The sequence below is a fragment of the Gorilla gorilla genome, chromosome 19, assembly GCF_029281585.2.
Source record: "Gorilla gorilla gorilla isolate KB3781 chromosome 19, NHGRI_mGorGor1-v2.1_pri, whole genome shotgun sequence".
NCBI classification, from domain to species: Eukaryota; Metazoa; Chordata; class Mammalia; order Primates; family Hominidae; genus Gorilla; species Gorilla gorilla.
Window position 1 is genome coordinate 25,135,769 of NC_073243.2, and position 21,932 is coordinate 25,157,700.

A 21,932-nucleotide genomic window follows, 5' to 3' on the forward strand; every position below is an offset into this window, starting at 1 on the left:
AACCTCTTTTAGAGGAAGAAAACACACAATTAATATTAACCCAAAATTGTGATGCAGCTTAGAATCAAGACGTAGATGCTACTCTGAGACCTTAGGGAGGAAGGACCTTTAATCATCGTGGTCCAGAATATTTGGAATGGAAAGGGATGGCCAATCCAGAGTCAAAAATTCCTTTAGATAATAGGGTGTGAGAATGAGAACTGTCAAAGAAGCTAGCAGGAAGGGGCAGAAAGTTAGCAAACACTGGGAAGGGTTAGCAAGATCCCAGAGGGAGGCGGAAAGTATTCCTGCCTAGACACACCACCATAATCTTCGCGTGCCCACCAGGTGCTGAACACTACGTGTTGTTCTCTGCCCACCCTGTTCCCCAAGGGGTTGCTGGATGATCTGTTTTTGCCATTTTATATAAATAATCTGGCATTTGTGGTAACATGAAAGAAAAAGGCTAGTTTTTATAGGGGAGTGTCAATATTTGTCAATAATGGAAGGCAACTCTCTGTTTAGACCTGGGTGTGACCTGGAGGGAAAAATGGTCCTAGAAGTGGTGGGAAAACCAAGAGTGTGGACAGGCCTGTGTCATCTCTGGTCTATGAGGTGGCACGCATGCTGCGGTATCTTCCCTCCTGTCACTGGACCTGCAGCTGATAGTGTGCCAGATGAGGTCTGGGCACACACACCCCACACATGGCGTGCTTAGCCCTGCCACATCCTCCCGGCCTCCACAGTCCTCTCTCCAGCCACACTGCCCAGCTGGGGTCCTGTCTGGACACCTCCACCAATGTCCCAGAAACATTTATTAAGCACCTCTGCATACCAGCTCCATTTGTAAGTGCTTTGTGTATGAGTGTATGAACTCATTTAATCTTCCCAACCAACCTATGAAGATATGCCATTCTTAGGTTTATTTTACTGGTGAGCACGCTGAGATGAGAAATTACTTGCCTAAAATCATAGAGCCAGTCAATGGAAACTGGATCTCAGCCCAAAGGGTCTGATGGGGTGACAGCTGGCACTTTTAACCATAGCACTGTGCAGCTCAAAAACTATTTACTGCCTCCAGCCCCCACGCCTGCCATACTGAATGGTGCAGGCTCTTTTGCACCTTAGTACCTTGGTTCAGACTCTCCTCTGGTTCCAACTCCTTCCCTCGCCATCTTTTCCACCTGGTGATCTGTTCCTCATCTTTCAAGTCTTGGGTCAGGCATCATTCTCTCTGTGCTGCTCTACCTGTGAAGTGAGAAGTGAAAATGGCCACACCCTCCTTTGTTCCTTCCCAGATCCTGTGCAGGCTTCTGCTCCAGCCATAGCCAACACCATTTCAAATATCTCTTTAAAACCCGTTTTCTGCCACTGTAAGCCCCATGTTCTGATCATCCTGGCAGCCAGCCCAAGCATATGGTGGGTTTTTGATAAACATATTCAGTGGACACTCATGGCCTACACTCTGGACCCTGAAAGGTTCTTGCTAACCAGGCAGAACAAAGCAGAATGGAGGCCAGCAGCCATCCCTAGGATAGCGTTGAGGCATGGTCCAGCTGGATCCCTAGTGTTTACTTGTAGTCTTCTAGAAGCTACGCCAATGGTTCTCAAACTGGGTTGCTCTTGGAACCCCCTGGGTGTCTTTAAAAATTCTTTTTGCCTGAGTCCCACCCCCCGACATTTATGTTTCATTGATCTCAGGAGGGGCCTGAGTTGAAAAGCATGTTGCTACACCCTTGCTTTTCAAAGGATGGTCCTCGGACCGGGTAGCACCAGCAACGCCTGAGCGCTTGTTATAAATTCAGGTTCTCCAGCCCCATCTCCCAGGCCTACTGAATCCTAGTCTGCATTGGAACAAGCTCCCCAGGTTTTGGATGAACATTAAAGTTTGTGAACCTCTTTGTCTACTCCTGGAGTTCTCAAAACTGGTTGTGTGTTAGAAACATCATGGCGGCTTATACCCCAGACCTATGACATTAGAAATTCTGGGAGTGGGGCCTAGGCACTGTAGTTTTTTCTGGTTTTTGTTTGTTTGTTTGTTTGTTTGTTTGTTTTGTTTTTTGTTTTTTTTTTTTTGGGACGGAGTCTTGCTTTGTCACCCAGGCTGGAATGCAGCAGAGCAATCTTGGCTCACTGCAACCTCTGCTTCCTGGGTTCAAGCGATTCTTGTGCCTCAGCCTCCCTAGTAGTTGGGACTACAGGCTTCCACCACCACACCCGGCTAATTTTTGTATTTTTAGTAGAGATGGGGTTTCACCATGTTGGTCAGGCTGGTCTCGAACTCCTGACCTCAAGCAATCTACCCACCTCGGCCTCCCAAACTGCTGGGATTTCAGGCATGAGCCACCGTGTCTGGCCCCACTGTAGTTTTAAAATCCCTAAAATGATCCTAGTGGCTGGAACTACTGCTTTGGGCCTTGCTGCTTTGGCCTTCTATGGCTGGCTGACCCGCATTCTAGTTTCCCTTGGTGCTTCCTAGTTGGGACAAGAGCACATGCTCTATCTTCTCACTTTGGATAAAATGACCTTTACATGCTGTTGCTTCTGTGACTCCAGTCATGGTCAGCTCTACTGAAATGGCCACTCTCACCTTAGCTTGTGGTGGACTCCTCATCTTCTCATTCAGACCTCTCCTTCTCCTACTCACTCTACCCAGAAAATGGCTCCACCACCCACCCACCCAGGCACCCAAGCTGGAAAGCTTGGTGTTCTCCTAACTTCTGTCCTCTTCCTCCCTGCAACATCTATTCAGACTTCAAGTCCTGTCAATTCTTCTTCTAAAGATCTCTCCAAGCCATTTCCTTCTCCTTAATCCCTTGGTCTCTGCTCTTCTTCAGCCCCTTGTGATTTTGTGTGTGTGTGTGTGTGTGCAGACCTCTGCAAACACCTCCTTTTTGGTCTCTCTTCTTCATTCTTGCCCCTGACAATCCATCCTCTTGTTGCAGCCCAAGTGATCTTTTTGGAGTAAAATTTGATTATGTCTCTGTTCTACTTGACTGTTTAATGGGTCACTATTTCCCTCACATCTGGTTCTAAACTCCTTAGAGTCATTCCCTCTCTTCTCACCTAACCAGAATTGCCCTATGCTCTACTCGTATGGATACATTTAAAGTTCTCCAGTTCCACCATGGTGTTTCCCTCCTCCCATGCACACATAGGCCTCAAGTGCCTGTTGGATGGCCCCAGGTCTGCCTGATAAATTCTCTTTCTCCTTGGAAACTGAGTCCTTTATTAATCTCTCTATCCCCTACCCTCCACCCCCCTGCAATTAAAATAAGTCAACAGGCATGCCTAGAAGGGAATATTTCACAATCACCCTCAGCTCTTAGAGAGGACATTGCTTAACTATTGTTGTCTGTGTCTACACGGACTTGGACTAGAGGAAATGGGCTTGAAGAGAAATGGGAACATTTCCCTTGGTCACAAGGAAGACATTTAACCATGAACTTGTAAAACACTGACATATACCCCAGAGAAAGGCATTAGATCTTCATTTCTATCAGTTTCCAAGAAGATAATCTGTCCTGAACAATAAGGAGCTAAACCTGCTGCCCTCCCAAACTGCACAGCTCTAGGATTCTAGGACTCTGTGCATTGGTTCTAGGGCTCCCCAGAGAGTGGAATTTATGTGTCCCACCAGACATGGAAGGGAAAAGAAAGGCCATGCAGAAAGAAGTGAAAGAGGCAGGCTAGGAGTCAGGAGCCTGGGCTCTATGACTGACTTGTGATGTGTCCTTCAGCCAAGTGAGTTGGTCTCTCTGGGCCTCTGTTTCTTCATCTATGAAATCAGTCTTGAACTAGACCAGTGGTTTTCAACCAGAGGAGATTCTGACCCCTGGGGACATTTGGCTATGTCTGGAGACATTTTTAATTGTCATTAAATTGGGGATGGGGATAGGAGGAGAGTGTTGCTACTGGCATCTAGTGGGTGGAGATCAGGGATGCTGCTCAACACCCTACAACACACAGAACCACCCCCAGAATAAATAATTATCCTGCCCCAAATATTAAGAGTGCCAACATTGAAAAACCCTGGACTAGACAGTAGCTGCACATTAAAACAACCTGGGGAGGATTAAAAAAATACCCAGCCCAGACTTACCCAGACTGATGGAATCAAATCTCCTGCCATGTAGAGCTTCCTTAGCACTGGAATCTCATTCAGCCACTCTCTTGTATCTTCCTTTAGCATTCATTGAGCACCTTCACTGGGCTTGGCTTGGTGCTAGGTTATTTCAGAGTTTTTATCCTCGGGGAATTCAGAATTTAATGGTTATCATTCTGAGACTCATCAGACTATGACTGAACCAATATCTGCCTTCTTTTTTGGTCATATGACCACATGTTGCAATTTTCCACTGATCTGAATAGACATAACCCCAACTCTAAAAGAGAATTCCTTAAACCACAACGTGGAAGGAACCTGGATTCCTGAATGACTGTATGGAGCAGAACTCCCTCCACCGCACTAGACTGTGACATAACCAATAAAATAAAATAAGATAAAATAAATCTTTATTGTGTTAAGAAAAAAATAATAATTCTTTGGCCCCCACATATGTTCTACTTAAACTGAAGTAAGAAAGAGTAACAATAATCAATATTGAGCTAGTAGCACTTGGCATTTCTATGTACTTAACAATTTTCTTTCAACTTGGTCAAATTTGAGCCTGGGCCCAATTTTGGGGAACACGGATCAGAGGCTTCTGAGGAAGAGCCAACTGTGCATGGTGAACCAAGCACTGGGACCAAGGAGAGTGTCCCATCCCAGGGTCCAGCTCCCTGGTGAATATCCTTAGTTATCACAGTTGGATCTCTCCCACCATCCCCTAGACTGGGTCTGCATTTGCTGACCAGCATCTGGGTTGATGTGAGTGTACAACATGCTGGAAATCCAGATGCATCAGCAAACTTCATTTACTGCTTTGTTGGTACAAGGTTGCCTGTGTTTCAGAAATGACCATAATGTGGCAACCTGAAGAATCCAGACGCCCTTTGGGTCTCTTGCCAGACAGAAATTGTAGAATTCCCACCTCTGTCTTTGTATAAGACTTCACTACTTCACCCGTCATCTGAAGTGTACATTTAGAGTTGAATCATCTCGGAACCTGGCATATTCTTACAGCCTAGTCTCCCCAGCCCTCAGTAGAATATTGGTAAAGTCTTGATTAGTCCTGCTCAAGGACAGCCTTAGACAATAATTACATCATGCAAGGTCATTCTATCCATACCCTGCTCCCTGCAGTTAACAGACCCAGTGAAATGGCTGTTTTGAGCTAACAAATTGAATGAACCATCTGTTGACTTTATGAAATCATAAAGTCAAAAGCCTGCATTTGCTATTGTTGAATCTTCCGTGATAGCCTCAGAACTTGGCAAAGCTGATGCACTGGTAAAATTCGTCTTCACTGGCCTTGTCCCTCTTTAGGTCCTCTGCCCCACCAGGAACCCAGGGGCTTTCTGTGGCTTCAGGCTTCCCAAGACATTTCCTCACTCCTGTGCTCTCCTCTTCTAAAGACTTAAAGTGTGACTCTCCCTGTACTCTGGGTTTACCCACCCCATCAAAACTTAGCTTTGCTACACCCCATCTTCTGCTTCAAATGGTGATAATAAGCCAGATCCTAGGTAATTACTGAAGTCTTCATTGTTGCAAAAATGAATGAATGAATGAATGGAGAAAGGGCTTCCTTCCTCCTCTCCCAGTGATTCCTTAGCTTCAGTGGGATGTGTGCCTTTCAGCAGGGCTCTTGGGGAAAGAGTGTTTTGACTCACAAAAGTAGCTCTACAGGATTAGCATTTTAGTCCACACAGCAGGCCAGAGGAGGAGGGGTTTGGTGGTAGATGGAAGAGTTTAGGGGTAGATGAGGCCTACCCCTGAGCTCCCGCTATACCGGCAATCACCTCTGCCAACTTGTAGGCCCAGATCTGTGCACAGAAGCTGGGGTAACAAGAAAGTGTCACCAAGAATGTCACATCTGAGAATGCATCTGTGTTTTCCAGAATCTGGAATAGATCCTTATATATTTGGGGTCCTTAGCACCCACCCCCATCTGGTCACAGAATCCTGGAGGAGTTGGCTGGATTCTTGGAAAATGTCCTCACTCAGCCCCTTTCCGGCTTGTGTGAAAATGAAGAAAAGCACTATCCAAAAGTACCTGCTGACTCTTGTCTTCTTGGAAGCCCAGATGAGCAGAGGCTTCATGGTAACCCCCAGCTAGGGTTTCATCCTGTGGCAGTGAGGAAGTGCCTCCTTCGTATGTTCTATGGGTTGATGCCCATTTTCTCATGTCTGGTCTCTGGAAGACACAGAGAACAGTGAATCAACATGCTTCCCATTATAATCCTTCATTGTCTAGGAGACAGTCCTGATTGAAATTAATTTGCTGAAATAAATGCCTTTCTGCTGTTAAGCTTGCTTTGTAAGAAAAATGCCTATGTTCAACAAATCACTAAGCCAAGGACACAACGTTTTCTCTTTATGATGAGAGGCAGATATCCCATTAAAAGAAATACATTACTTGATGACATTTAGCTTGTATTTAAACTTTCTGTTCCTAAATATTCTTTGGCTAGGAACCTCCATCATTCCTGCTGGCTTCAGGCCCTCACATCCAGTCAATAACAAAGATCATTTGACTCATACTTCTTCATCATTTCAAGTTGATCCCTTCCTCTCCATCATGGAAGCACCAGAACTGCTGCTGATTTCTTTTCTCCATCACCGTCCCCCAGGAACTCTGAAACTACTTCCCAACTGATCTCCCCTCCTCCAGCCTTACCCTCACCCAATCCATTCTCCACACTGCCGCTGAAAGTATCTTTCTGAAATGCAGAAGTACAAGTCTGATCAGGTCACTTGCGTGCTTAAAATCTATCACTGGCTCTTCATTGCTTTCAGAAGAAAACCCAAACTCCTTACCTACCACGGCTGTGAAAGACCCTGCAGAAACGGACCCCCCCGCCTCCTGCCCAGTCTCACTTCTCACAAACCCTGTTCTCATTCTCCAAGCTCTACCCAAACCCAGCCACCTGCTTTTCACCACTTCCAGGGGGCTCTTGATCTCTCCTGAGGCTGCAGCCAAGACAGCAGCCAGGGCCGCAGCCATCTGAAGGCTTGGCTGGGGCTGGAGGATCAGCTCCCAAGGTGGCGCACACACGTGGCTGGTGGTGGGTGGTGCTGGTTTTGGGCCTGAGAACTCAGTTACCCCACGTGGATCTCCCAACAGGCTGCTTGAGTGTCTTCACAAAATGGTGGCTGACTTCCCCTGGAGTGAGAAACCTAAGAGAGAGAGAGAGAGAGAGAGAGAGAGAGAGAGCTGGGTGGAAGCCAGCCATCCTTTTGAGGACCTAGCCCAGAAGTCACATAGCACCACTTCTATGACACCATATTCTTTTCGTTAAGTGCAAGTAACTAAATCTAGCTCACCTCAAGAGGGGAATAAGGGGGATTAGCCTCCACCTTTTGAAGGGAGAAGGGCCAAGGAATTTGCAGGCATATTTTTAAATTTCTTTAAAGGCTGACGATGGAGGGCTGGATTTTCCCAGTCCATGACGGTCGTGGAATGTATTCTAGGGAGTAGAGAGCATATTCTGTCTATGAATTCCATAGCAGCAACAGGATCTCAAGTTAGACACCAATAGGGATGGAGTTCTTTACAGAAGAGAGGCAGAATAGCATTCTGTTTAAGTGAAGGGAGGGTTATAATCCCATGAATCTGGGTTTAATTACAGGCTTAATCACTGACTAGCCGTGCAACCTGGGAATTACACTTACTTCTCTGCGCGTGTTTTCTCATTGTTTTATGAGGATAAAAATAGTTGTGGCTACCTTAGGGGGATGTTGTAAAAATTAGATAAAAGAATGCCTGGACCATTCTTAGCCCAAAGCCTGGCATGGAGCTAAGTACTAAGTGATAAGTACTCAATACGTGGTAGTTAATAATAATAACAATAATAGTAATAATAATAATGTGAACGTCCACCTGCCTTTCTAGATGGCCTTAATGATGGGCCTCCTTAAGGCAGAATAATAAACTAAATCACTTTCTGAAATTCTTTCCAGACTTTCAGTTCAGATGACTTTTGGGACTTTGGAGATTCAGATGGCCTTTGGGACAGTGGAGATTCAGATGGCCTTTAGGACAGTGGAGATCACAGCTAAGCATTTACTACCTGGCCAGCTAACTGCTAAATTGCCCCTGGTTTACATTGAACTGATGGAACTGATGGCCGAGCCCAGCCTGACCTTGAAGTTCACAGCTATGTGGAGTTCATCACTTACTTACCCAACTCTGCTCTTTTTTTCAAGGTCAATTTCTTCATCTTCCTGAAAATTCTCAAGCTTCTCATTTCTAAGCTCAAAGCTCATCAAATGTGCTTCAGAGATTATAAATACAGGTGAGTGGCTTAAGGTTGGTCCCCAGCAGTCCAAGGTTATTGTAAGGCCTCTGGCTGTTGGGCCCCATGTCTTGGGAAGGACATTTATCTCCTAAGGCCAGGGTATCGGAAAGAGCAGTTCCGGGAAGGTGCTATAGGATCAAGTGAGGCTTTTGTCAACGGTGAGGACCTTCTATGACGATGAAGCAAATGGTGAGTAGTCAAGGGCATTCACATCCCCCAGCAGAAAACTGTTAAAATGCCCCTAAGAAGCCAGGAGTGATGTCTCAGACCTGTAATCCCAGGACTTTGGGAGGCTGGGGCAAGAGGATTACTTGAGGCCGTGAGTTCGAGAACAGCCTGGACAACATGGTGAAACCCCGTTTCTACCAAAAATACAAAAGTTAGCCAGGCGTGGTGCATGCCTGTAGTCCCAGGCTAAGGTGAGGGGCTTGCTTGAGCCCAGAAGGTCGAGGCTGCAGTGAGCCATGATTGTGCCACTGCACTCCAGCCTGGGTGACCCTGTCTCAAAAAAAAAAAAAAAAAGTTGCTAAGAATGGGTGGTTGTGGGAAAAGGACAGTCTTGTTTGAAGAGAAGTTTGGCAGTTGCTTTTCTTGGGGAAGGATTTGAAGAGAAGAGATTATTTGGGTGTTTTTGAGACCTTGAGAAATGAGGCCACAAACTTTTAGGGTCTAAGGAAAGACATCCTTCCACAGGCATCCTTTAATTGTGACTTGTTGTCGCTGCATCTCACCTTCCTCTTTCTGAGATGACAGCAGTCCTCATTCATAGTCAGTCAGATCATAGGTATTTATTAGATCTGCATTGTTGTAAAAGCAAATGAATGAACGAAGAGAGGTGAAGGGTTTCCTCCCTCTTTTCCTAGTTATTCTTTATTTTCTTTCTTTCTTTTTTTTTTTTGACAGAGTCTTGCTCTTGTCGCCCAGGCTGGAGTGCAATGGCATGATCTCAGCTCGCTGCAACCTCCACCTCCCAGATTCAAGCCATTCTCCTGCCTCAGCCTCCTGAGTAGCTGGGATTACAGGCACCTGCCACCACGTCCGGCTAATTTTTGTATTTTTAGTAGAGACAGAGTTTCACCATGTTGGCCAGGCTGATCTCGAACTCCTGACCTCATGATCCACTAGCCTTGGCCTCCCAAAGTGCTGGGATTACAGGCGTGAGCCACCACACGTGGCCTATTCTTTGCTTTCTATGTGGCATATGCATTCAGCAGGGCTCTGGAACGGGCGTGTTTTAACCCACAGAGTAGCTCTAAGAGTAGGAATTTCAGTCCACACAGGAAGGCAGAAGAGGTGGGCACGAGTGAAGATGGCCCTAGCCCTGTTTCTCTCCCCTTTATAAGGCCTAACCCAGGTGCTGGGAAGGGAGTTTTTCCTTTTATCTGACAAATATTTAATAGATGCCTACGATGTGCCTGGTACTGTGCTTGGAATGAAAGGTGGACACGAGGCCAGGTTCGGTGACTCACGCCTATAATCCCAGCACTTTGGGAGGCCAAGGTGAGCAGATCACCTGAGGTCAGGAGTTCAAGACTAGCCTGGCCAACATGGCAAAACCCTGTCTCTACTAAAAATACAAAAATTAGCTGGGTGTGGTGGTGTGTGCCTGTAATCCTAGCTACTCAGGAGGCTGAGGCAGGAGAATCACTTGAATCCAGGAGGCGGAGGTTGCAGTAAGCCGAGATCGTGCCATTGTACTCCGGTCTGGGTGACAAGAGCAAAACTCCATCTCAAAAACAAACAAACAAAAAACGGTGTACACGATGTATACCCTGCATTTGAGGAGCATGCATTCTACTTTGCTAAGGACTAGGATGTTGGCATGGAGCAGGAGGTGGAACAGAGGGAGCTGGCCACGACCCTAGACTTGCCTACTGGCCTTAGGCAAGTGCCTTGGCCCCTTTGGCCTGCTTTCTGGCGTGTAAAAATGGGAGTGTCACTGCAGACTCATCTCCTGCTTATTATGAGGATTCAAGGAGTCTGTAGATATGGTTATAAATATGGGTGGCCACTCTACCCTCCCTCTAGGAGGTCTAGAAGGGTAAACACACCCGGTTCAATAATGGGCAGACATACTATAGTTGCTAGTTGGAGCTTTGGTCCAAACATTTTGCAAGAAACCCGTAGCCCTGGGGAGCTGGCCTGGCCTGGGCTCCAGGGAGCCACGCTGTCTCTCTTGGCGCCTCCAGTCGAGGCTCCAAGTGGCCAAGCAGTCTCTCTGGCTCCCTTCCCAAAGGCTTAGCCTCTCTCACCACTCTTTGAGGGTGGAGCTTCAAGGCCTGCTCTAGTCCACCCTGCTGGGTGCACTCAGGAAGGAGAGTTCTCTCAATAAACAGGTGCCAGGAAAACCAGGGTGCCCCAGAAAGTGGACAGAGGCTAGTGTTTCCAGGAGACAGAAATGGTGCAGTTGACCCCAAAGGGACTCAGAGCTGACACACTGCTGCTTTGTGCCCCCAAAGCCTACCACGGGCCACTGGCACCTTCGCCATGCCCAAGACCCACAGCAACCCCTAAATAGTTTTTCATCATAGCTGCTCATCAGCATCCCCAGAGAGCCGGCCAGAAGTGCAGCCTTGTGAGCCCTACCACTGGGTATTCCGGCTCCATAAATGCAGGATAGAACCTCACAGAGCAGCCGTGTCCAACCCTTTGAATGGAAGGACATTTTTGCTTATCCGTTGTGGCGGATATCACAAAAACTATGCATGGACTTTTTTTTTTTTAGCTCATCAGCTATTGTTAGTGTTAGTTTATTTTACGTGGGGCCCAGGACAACTCTTCTTCTTCCAACGTGGCCCAGGGAAGCCAAAAGGTTGGATACCCCTGCTGCAGAGTCTCCCAGGAGATTCTGATACACAGCCAGTGTGGAGGACTGCTGGGCCAGATGTTCTATTGAAAGAACACATGCTAATGAATAAGCATTAGTTAATCAACTCTATTGCACTCTGCAGAAAGAACAAGTAAACAGAAAGGTGGCCAACGAAAATGGCAGGGAAACCACAGAGGGAGGATGTTCTCAGTGGAATATTCTGGTTGGGCCATTAGAAATGTCATGCAGCCTCAATGTTCTCTTTTCCAGAGTCCCCTCTAGAGTTTCAGACTTTTCTGATCACGCATCTCTGTCAGTAAAGAAATTCTGAGCACATCCCTCCTCATGTATATGCATGGTATCATGAGCTAATATATGTATTATAAGATAGACCAAAAAACAGAAAATTTAAGAGGATAGATAAAAATTAATATATATACAATGCCTATTATCCTCTATTATAATATTTTCTTCCAATATCAAATAGATTGCCCGGCATAGCCCTGGAGGGTGCGTACCCACCAGGAGCCATTGGTCTGGGAAAGGGTAAATCAAGATACTGGGGAGACCCTCATGGATGAGCGATGATCCAGGGTGACTGCTTTGTGGGGAGAAAGAGCAACCCTGACTGACATATGCAGTCTGTCTGGAAATTCCTTTTTTCCTCTCCCCTGCCCTTGTTCAAAGAAAAAGCTTAAGAAGAAGAACTTGGGGCTGGGTGCAGTGGTTCATGCCTGCAATCCTAGCACTTTGGGAGCCTAAGGGGAAGGGATGACATGAGGCCAGGAGTTCTAGACCAGCCTGAGCCAGAGTGAGACCCTTTTTCTTTAATAATAATAATAATAATAAAAGAGGTACCTGGGTGTGTGTCTACCCAAAGTCCTCCTAGGGTGAGATGCCTCACCTTGGTGAGCTTGCCACCACCTGGGTATGGTACAGGGAATCCATCTATATTCTTGAGTGGCTGAGACTTTGGGAGGTTGACTGACCCCAGCTGAGCTCACAATATATATAAACTAGAGCACTGTTCATTTTTAACGTCTGTGGAAGGTGGGGATGGGGTAGAGCATTCCTTTCTTGTGCCCACACGCCTCCCAAAATTTCCTAATCCGCAACACCAGAAGATCCAGGAATCCAAAGAACGTTACTGGTGATCACATCACAAAGCAGAGTCTTGCTGTTGAAGGATGCTGAGGGTAGCCTGAAAAATCACCACCTGCCCACAGCACCACCTACCTGTTGGGAAGGAGGCTCATTCCCCAGATCCAGTGTGCCCTCCACAGACTAGGGTGAGATAGGCACTGAGAACGTCCTCCCTCTGTGGTTTCCCTGCCATTTTCATTGGCCACCATTCTGTTTACTTGTTCTTTGTGTAGAGTGCAATAGAGTTGATTAGCTAATGCTTATTCATTAGCAAAAAGGCAGGGACCTATCTCTCAGGACACACCTGAACCACCTTATTTAACTCCCTGGGCTGGTAAATCCTACAGCATCTATGAACTCACTTGCCCATTGTGTTCTTAGAAAGCCTCGCTAATTCTCTCACTTTCAAGTTCTGAGAGAGTGCTCTTTACTATAACCCCAGTGGGGCATTGGCACCCCTCAGCTCCTCAGCTCACACTGCCCTCTTCCATGTCGGAAAGTTGTTCCTCTTCCTCATCCCCTTCCATGTTTGTTTTCCCTTAAAGACTTCTGATGGGATAAGAAGGAGGAGGTGACAGGGCCCAGCATATTTTATCCAAACTCTTGTAGGTACAGGCTGCCTCCAGTTCTTGAAGATTTTGAGAACTTTTAGAATGTAACCCTGATCTGGCCTCCCTCCAAGATTATATTTTAGGAAAGTTTAAATTAAACACATTTAGGCCCTGCCAAAGAGGCAAGTTGCTAGGAGCTAGAGAAACTTCTGTAGTCTTAGCCCTTGTCCCTGGGCTTCCACCGTCAAGCAAAGGAAATAAAAAATGGTCCATCTGTCTGGCTTGGAGAAAGAGAACTGAGCCAACTGTGAAGGAGGAACTTTGGGGCTATAAACAGGGTAAGCAATGCCCTAGGAATGCGGACAGAGTTCAGCAGACCCTCAGCTCAGCTGGAGTTCTCTGTTCTTGTGGTTCCCAGCTCAGAGGCAGCTCTCTTCCCCTAGATAAAGGGCCTTAACTCTCCATGGGATGCACCTGGGCAGAGCTCTTGATTCATTTATAAAGGAGAAGCATTTCATTTTCATTTTTATTTTTTTGAGACGGAGTTTCACTCTTGTTGCCCATGCTGGAATGCAATGGCACGATCTTGGCTCAGCACAACTTCCGTCTCCCAGGTTCAAGCGATTCTTCTGCCCCAGCCTCTGAAGTAGTTGGGATTACAGGCATGAGACACCATGCCCGGTTAATTTTGTATTTTTAGTAGAGACGGAGTTTCTCCATGTTGGTCAGGCTGGTCTCCAACTCCCAACCTCAGGTGATTCGCCCACCTCGGCCTCCCAAAGTGCTGGGATTATAGGTGTGAGCCACTGCGCCCGGCCCGACAAGCATTTCTTAACATGCTAAACCCCAGTTCTTTCTGAAAGGACTTTCTGATAGGCAATGTAGGAAACAAAAGCTTTTCCTTAACCCTCTTAGGGTCCCTGGCTGGGTCTAAAAATTAGACAAAGACAGATTAACAGGAGAAAAAGCATGCAAGTTTATTTCATAAGTTTTATATGACGCAGGAGACTTCATAAGGAAAGGAAGACCCAAAGAAATGGTCAAACTTGTGTATTTTTATGCTAGGTTTGATGCACAGTGGACAGTCATGGGGGAAGTATGATTGAACAAAGGAGATCTAATGGTCATAAACTGGGGGAAATTTGGCAACGCCTGTTTGTACAGATTCTTGTGTCATTGTGTCTTCAGAAATAAGGACGTTCCTTTCCTCACCTCTCACATGAGGGTCTTGTGCTCTGCTTCAGGAGAAGGTCAGAAAATCCTTCCTAGGTTTCATGACCTGTTTCAAGGGAGAAGGGCGGGAGGTTAGAGAGACCTTCCTGCTTCTGTGGCTTTCTCAAATTCTTTCAGCTTAAAATACTCAGTATGTCAAGGTGCCATATTTTGGAGTACCACGTTCTGAACCACATCAGCAACCAAAGACTAAAAATGTTACAAATTCAAGGAAAATTTGTTTAAAAAATTGAGTTATAAGCAACCGAAAGGCAGGGATGGCTTCTTTAAAAATAGTAATAACTAAAATGTATTGATCATTTATCATGTGTCAGATACCATTTTTTCTGAGGGTTTACCCCATGTTATTTGTTTAATCCTTGTGACAGCCCTGTCAGGTAGATGCTATTACTATTATAATCCTCCTTTTACAGATGAGGAAACTAACAGAGAGAGGTTAAATAATTTGCCCACAGTCATAGCACTAATAATTGGCAACACTGAGATTTGAACTCAGGCCCAGATACTCTTCCTGTGTCCTGCTGCCTTTGACTACAACTCCTTCTTTCCCACTATATTCACTCATGTGCCATAAGCAGATGCTCAATAAATATTTGTTGGATAGTTAAATGATTGCAATAAATGGAACCATTTAAATAAACAAAAGGTTATGGATGAAAATGAGCATAAACACAGTCTGTAAGAGTAAACTGCTATTGCTATTTATGGATTTTCATCTGGACAGGGACACAAATAGTACTTCGTCTAAGGAGAAGTTAGAATAAGGTGAAGGGTAGACAATCCTTTCATGTCTCCATCCAGAAGGGTGAGTAGCCCAAAAGTTTATTAAAAAATTGTTATTCTTTATAGATCATTCTGTACTAAACGAAATGTGGGATCAGAGAACAGGAAAAGGACATTAGCGGGAAATCCACATAAACCCCGAACTTTAGTTCCTAGTAATATACCGTGTTGGTTTCTTAGTTTTGGCAAACGGGCATGGTTATGTAGTATGCTAACATTAGGGGAAACTATGCCGGGGGCGGTGGCTCAAGCCTGTAATCCCAGCACTTTGGGAGGCCGAGGCGGGCGGATCACAAGGTCAGGAGATCGAGACCACGGTGAAATCCCGTCTCTACTAAAAATACAAAAAATTAGCTGGGCACAGTGGCGGGCGCCTGTATTCCCAGCTACTTGGGAAGCTGAGGCAGGAGAATGGCATGAACCCGGAAGGCGGAGGTTGCAGTGAGCCAAGATCCCGCCACTGCACTCCTGCCTGGGCGACAGAGCGAGACTCCGTCTCAAAAAAAAAAAAAAAACGTTAGGGAAAACTGAGTGAAGAGACATGGGAACTCTCTGTACTGCCTTAGCTAATTTTCTGTAAATCTAAAATTATTCCAAAATTAAAAGTTTGTTTTAAAAAACCATAACACCATAACATGGCATCAGAATAAGCTGACAAGACACAGGTCTGCTTGTAGGCATATAAGTCTGTATCATGAAAACCCAGCCCACCCAGAGCAAGGGTCACAAATTCAGACTCTTACAAGGGCCAAGCAAGTAACACAATTGAGTAGTACAAGCCGGGTGGGGGCTGGATGTCACAGCTTCCTTCTAAAGGGACAGCCATTGCCCAGCTGTAACCAACGATTGCCATGCAAGAATTTGAGCCCAGTGTTGCCAGATCTCCTCATTTTTCAAAAGAAGCCAGAAACCTGGACACTTTTTCTAGAAATATTATTATTTAAAGATGACTCCAATAACAAAAATTGCTCTGTGGCCTAAGCAAAAGTTGTCTGCAGGTCAGTTACTATCCATGGTCACCACTTTGTAACCTCTGGGCCAGAGGGCTTTAAAAACACTCCTGGAAATAGAAAACCCTTGAAATGTTCTCTCATTAGGAGCATATTAATGTTGCCTAGCGAAATGACTTCTGTAGGGGTGGGTGTTGGAGTGGGAGTCGATCTGAGCTCAGCTCAAGAGAACCACACAGCCAAGGCCCATGATTCCATCTGTCTACTCATCAGCCTCTCCTGACAGTCAAGGCTCTGGTTCACACAGTCACATGGCCAGGTGGAGTCCCTCCGTCCTGGTGGCTCCTGCACCCCTCTTCTTGGCTTTAGATCCTTTGGGGGCACAAAGGTGAGGTTGTTTATTTCATTGATAACATTGCATCTGAATGGCCCTTGCAGACATAGGATTCATAGTAAGCTCTTGCTCTCAGACAGAGTTAAACCTTCCTTAAGAAACTCCCCCATGAACTGCGAATGCCACCCTGTTTTTCTACACCTTTAATTCCATGGGATCTGAGGGGAAGTTCCTCCTAGTCTGGCCCCTTTAGAAGAAGTGACCTAAGCTAAAAAAAAAGTCATTACAATTACGCTCCTCTTTCCCAATGTGGGTAAGACAGTAGCTTTGTTCGTACCCCGAATATGAGTCATCTCTGCTAATGTAGTTAGTTTTAAATTAAGAAGCAGCTCAACAGTAAAGGGCAGTTATTTCTAAACCTGTATACTTCTCAGGATCCATGAGGAGTTCCTTAAAAAGTCCACATCCAGCCAGGTGCAGTGGTTTGCACCTGTAATCCCAACACTTTGGGAGACTGAGGCAGGAGTATTATATCACTTGAGGCTAGGAGTTTGAGACCAGCCTGGGCAACAACATAAGATCCCCTCTCTATAAAATAAAATAAAATAAAATAAAATAAAATAATTATCCAGGCACAGTTGTGCACACCTATAGTCCCAGCTTCTCTGGAGTCCGAAGCAGGAGGATTGCTTGAGCCCAGGAGTTCAAGGCTGCAGTGAGCTAGAATCATGCTACTGTACTCCAGCATGGGTGACAGAGGGAGATCCTGTCTCTTAAAAAAAATTAACTTCCTGGGACCCAACCTCCAGAGGTGTGGATTCAGGGAGTTGATACTGAGGCCCAGGAAACTATATGTATATATTTTAAGAGCTCTGTAAGGAATTTTAATAGTCAGCCACGTTTGGGAACCACCAGTATGCAACATTTGGGTCCCAGCTGTGCACTTTACACGTGGGTGGCACAAGGAATGTTTGTCTTTTTTGTGTAGTCTATATACAACAGTGAACCTCCACGCCGCACTTTTTATGAGGAGGATCAGTTTTTCATTTCCTGCAGCCCTCACTATCACCAGGGTTAAGGGGCAACATGAGGGCTGACAGCGAAGTCCAGAAAGAAGTCTGCAGGTCGGAACTGCAGGTCAGATGCCCCCACATCCAGCCCGAGGTTTACTACTTAGTGTCTGTGTGACCCTGGGCAACTCATTTTCTCTCCCTTCTCATGGTAACACTGGAAATACTGATGTTGAAAGTCCTGAGTAAAGAAAGAGATAGTTGAAACTGCTAGCCACGTGATAGGAAATTTAACAAACCTGGTAGGGGTGGAGTGTCCCAGGGTGGCAGTCACTTGCATGGAAATCTATCCATCAGGCAAAAGTTTAAGAGCTACAGACATATGACAGTCTATACAGGGGAATTTATGCATTCATTCATTCAATTCATGTTTTCTGAGCATTCCCCATGCATCAAGTGTAGGAACACAACAGTAAACAAGACCACAATGGCCCTGAAGCATTAAATGTTATAGTCAAGGAGACCATCTGGGAAACAACTATCAATATGGTAAGAGCTGCAACAAAGTCATGGCATGGAAGAGCAGGAAATGTTGCTTGTTCCCCATGTGGCCCTCATGACTGTTATTTGGTTGTCATTTACAGATTGGCAAAATCAACACTGGTCCTCATTCCTTTATTGGGCGTTCATGAGATCCTCTTCTCTTTCATCACTGATGATCAAGTTGAAGGATTTGCAAAACTTATACGACTTTTCATTCAGTTGACACTGAGCTCCTTTCATGTAAGTAGAAATCTGAACCAAGATGACTTGACTTTGGAGAAAACAAAATGCATGTGGCCGAAACAGGCTCAGAATTAAGGAGCCCGTGGATGAAAATAGAATTGTAGCATCAGCAGCCTTTATCAGTAAGGGCCCTTGGCATTAGAAGGGCATGCAGACGGGGAAGTATTGCGTTGATCCTGCCAGCATGATTCAGTGACTAAGAAGGGGGAAATGGTCTCTTTCCTGGGTGGTAATAGTTGGTGTGACTCATGATCATATTAACTATGAGTGTCAATGTGAAGCCTTTTATTAAGTGCCTATTTTTGCTGGGTTCTCTGCAGAGCATTGTGCAAAGTAAACTTCTCCCCAAAAAGCAATGATAAAATTGGACAACTGTCAATAGCAACCATTTTGGGACCCTAGAAATTAACTAAAAAAAAAAAAAAGAAAAGAAATGAGAAGGATTCATTCAAGAAAAATTACTGAATTTCAGTAATAACAGTGGGAGTCTATGTTATTTTTGTCTGGGACTGCTTTTGTTCTCTAATCCCTGCTCCACCACTGAGGAAATTCTAGTGAAAACTAGCAGCTTCATTCAAGAGGGAGGCTGACTTGATTTGGATCAAAGAGCAGAAAAACTCTCATCCTTGGGCATTGCCAGATACAGTGGTCGTCTTGGTGACAAAGAAACAGGGAAAGACAGTGTTACAGCCTGAAGTTATCATTCTATCTGGGGTGAAAAAACATACTGATGGGCTAGCCAGAAATTTAACAGGAAGATTTGGGGAATGAGACAGCCACAGTCGGCCTTGACAAGCCCCCACATATTTCTCAGGTTGACTGGAAGGTTGTGTACATGCATAAGGTTGCATACACACTCAAGAAGGACCAGAAAGGACATTCACACATTTCTGGCTGAATGTGAGTTTCTGCACACATACAGAGGAAACATGAGAGGGTCTGGTGGAAAGTAGAAGCCAGGGAAGGCTTTAAACTGAACTTTGAATGTGTTCCCCAAGTGACATATGGATCCATTGGCAAAGGGTATGGAAGTCTTATGGGCTTGAGGTGTTTGAAAACAACTTCTGATCAATCATTGGCTGATTATTAAGCTATTGGAAACAGCATCAGATGACCAGATTTAAAAATAAAAACCAAAATTTTTAAAATGAGCAGAGACATCACTGGCCGTATACCACAGCAGAGACAGATTCCATATAACTAGTAGTCCAGACAATTTTCTAAACAAACCACCACCACCACTCCAGGGATGGGGACTGGGGAATCAGAATCCTGAGTTGTTATAATATATTATCTAAAACTTCCAGTTTTTTACAAAAAAATATGAGATCTGCAAAGAAACAAAAAAGTGTGACCCATACTCAGGACAAAAAAAAAAAAAAAAGCAGTCATTAGAAACTTTCTGGGTGGGGTGGGGGATGTCTAGATGTTGGACTTATCAGACAAAGACTTCAAAGCTATTATAAACATGTTCAGAGATTTAAAGAAAAAGTTGTTGAAATAATTAAAGGAATTCAATTATCTCAATTCAATAGAGAACAATTATAAAATAAGAACCAAATGGAAATTCTGGAGTTGAATACTACAATAACTTATATGAAAATTTTATTAGGAAAGCTTAGATTTAAGATTGCAGAATAAATAACCTGTGAGCTTGAAGATAGGTCAATGAGATTACCCAGTCTGTGGAAAAGAAAGAAAAAAGAATGAAGAAAAATAATAGAGCTTCAGAGACCTGTGGAATGCCATCAAGCATACTAACATACACATAGGAGAGTCCCAGAAGGAGAGTAAAGATAGAAATGGTAGAATAAATATTTGGATAAATAATGGTTGAAAACTTCCCAAATTTGAAGAAAAATGTTAATCTACACATCCAGGAAGCTCGGTGAACTCCAAAAAGCATAAAACAAAGAAATTCATGCCTGGAAACATTACAGTCAAACAGTTGAAAGCCAAAAATGAAGAGAAAATATTGAAAGCAACAAGAGAAAAATTGTTCATTACATGTAGGGACCAATGATACAACTAACAGCTGACTACTCATCAGAACAATGGAGGCCAGGAGGCAGTGGTATAAAATATTCAGAATGCTGAAAGAAAACAATTGTCAATCAAGAATTCTAAATCCAGCAAAAGTATGTTTCAAGATAAAGGTGAAATAAAGACATTATCATAAAAACAAAGACTGAGAGAAATCATTATTGGCAAACACCCCTTTCAAGAAATATCAAAGGATGTCCTTCATGCTGGAAGAAAATGACAACAGACAGCAACTCAAATCCACATGAAGAAATAAAAAACAGTGGAAAAGGTAGATACACAGGTAAATCTGAAAGGCTATGTGTAGGTTTTTTTTCTCATAACTGATTTTAAAAATACAAGATTGTATAAAATAATAACTATACATTGTATTATTGGGCTTATAACATATAAAGATCTAATATATATGACAAGAATATCACAGGAGAAGAATGAGTAAATAGAGATATATAGGAGAACATTTTTATATTTTACCAGGCTTAAGTTAGTGTTAATATGAAATAGATTGTGTTAAGATGCATGTTGTAATCCCTGGAATAAACACTAAGAAAATAACTTTAAAAAATGTATTTAAAATACTAACAAAGGAATTAAAATGGTACACTGGAAAGTATCTGTTTAACATGGAATAATTTCAGCCTCATGGGATTCACAAAATATCCCTACAAAGGATAAATTATTATACCTATTTTAAAGATGAAAGAACTGAGGCTCAGAGGACTTTCACATGCTAACATGTATCAGAGATGAGGTTTTTATTCAGAGGTTAAGCCCCTGCCTGTAACCACTATGCCATAGTGCCTCTCAGGTGCCTTGTGAAGATTAGAACCAGGAGACACCAAGTTCCCTATACCAGTCTTAAAGGTCAAGTGCTGTCTGATATATTGGAGCAATATACCAGACAGGGTCAAGTGCTGAGATTTCGTACACAGAGCAGAGAAAATGTGTCCGCCCACTGCATGCTCACCAAAGGCCAAGGAGCCAGAGCCTGAAGTGTGGTATGAGCAGTTGGACAATATTTTTTTCCCTCCTGTTGGAGTTGAATTCTTTGTGGCTTTGAACCAAGACAGAGGATCCATAAGCAATTTTTTTCCCATTATGAAAACATGTTTATTTCAGTCTTTTAGGGAATTTCAAAAGATAAGGTTTAGTAATTTGGAATTTTTGTGTTCCTGGCCGTAATCTTCTTTAAAAGGTAATCCTAAATTAGAGGAAAAAAAAACAACTCTGCAGCTGTTATGTAGTAATATTTGGTGGCCTTTTTTCTCCGGAAGGCATGGGTCAGGCAATGTGAGCCCTTGATCACCTGATCTCACTCACCCAAGGCCAGGTAAAGACAAGTAATTCATGTGGAGCTATGTGAGGCAGATTTCTGAGAAAGAATCCTAGACTATCAGACTCTTCTGCCTAGGGAGGATGTGTTGGTCATCTGATTCTGTGTAATAAACCATGCCAAAACTTCATGGCTTAAAACAGTAACCATTTTATTATTATTATTATTATTATTACCATTATCATTATCATTTTGAGATGGAGTTTTGCTCTTGTTGACCAGGCTGGAGTGCAATGGTGTTATCTTGGCTCACCACAACCTCCACCTCCCGGGTTCAGGCCATTCTCCTGCCTCAGCCTCCCAAGTAGCTGGGATTGCAGGCATGAGCCACCACACCCGGCCTCATTTTAATATTTTTAATGATTCAGTAGACTGGGCTGCTTGGGCTCAGGGTAGGTAGTTCTTTTGATACATGTAATTTTCGGCTGGGGCTGCAAACATCTGAAGGCCCAATTGGAGTGGCACATCCAAGATGGTTCATTCACATAACTAGAAATTGACGCTAGCTGTTGGACAGGACCTCAGCTAAGACTATATAGCTGAGGGGGCCTCAGTTCTCCTCCATGTGGCCTCTCCAT

At 44.3% G+C, this 21,932-nt stretch overlaps 1 protein-coding gene across 3 annotated transcripts in view; it reads left to right on the forward strand.

The window, feature by feature from the left end:
- The window catches only part of GLP2R (glucagon like peptide 2 receptor), a 65,114-nt gene that overhangs the window by 36,678 nt on the left and 6,504 nt on the right, over positions 1–21,932 (forward strand). For all 3 annotated transcript variants that reach the window (XM_019013027.4, XM_055367009.2, XM_055367010.2), the window contains 2 exons: positions 8,288–8,376; positions 17,837–17,975. In XM_019013027.4, coding sequence (XP_018868572.3) covers positions 8,288–8,376; positions 17,837–17,975 — 228 coding nt within the window. The remainder of the gene's footprint in view (positions 1–8,287; positions 8,377–17,836; positions 17,976–21,932) is intronic.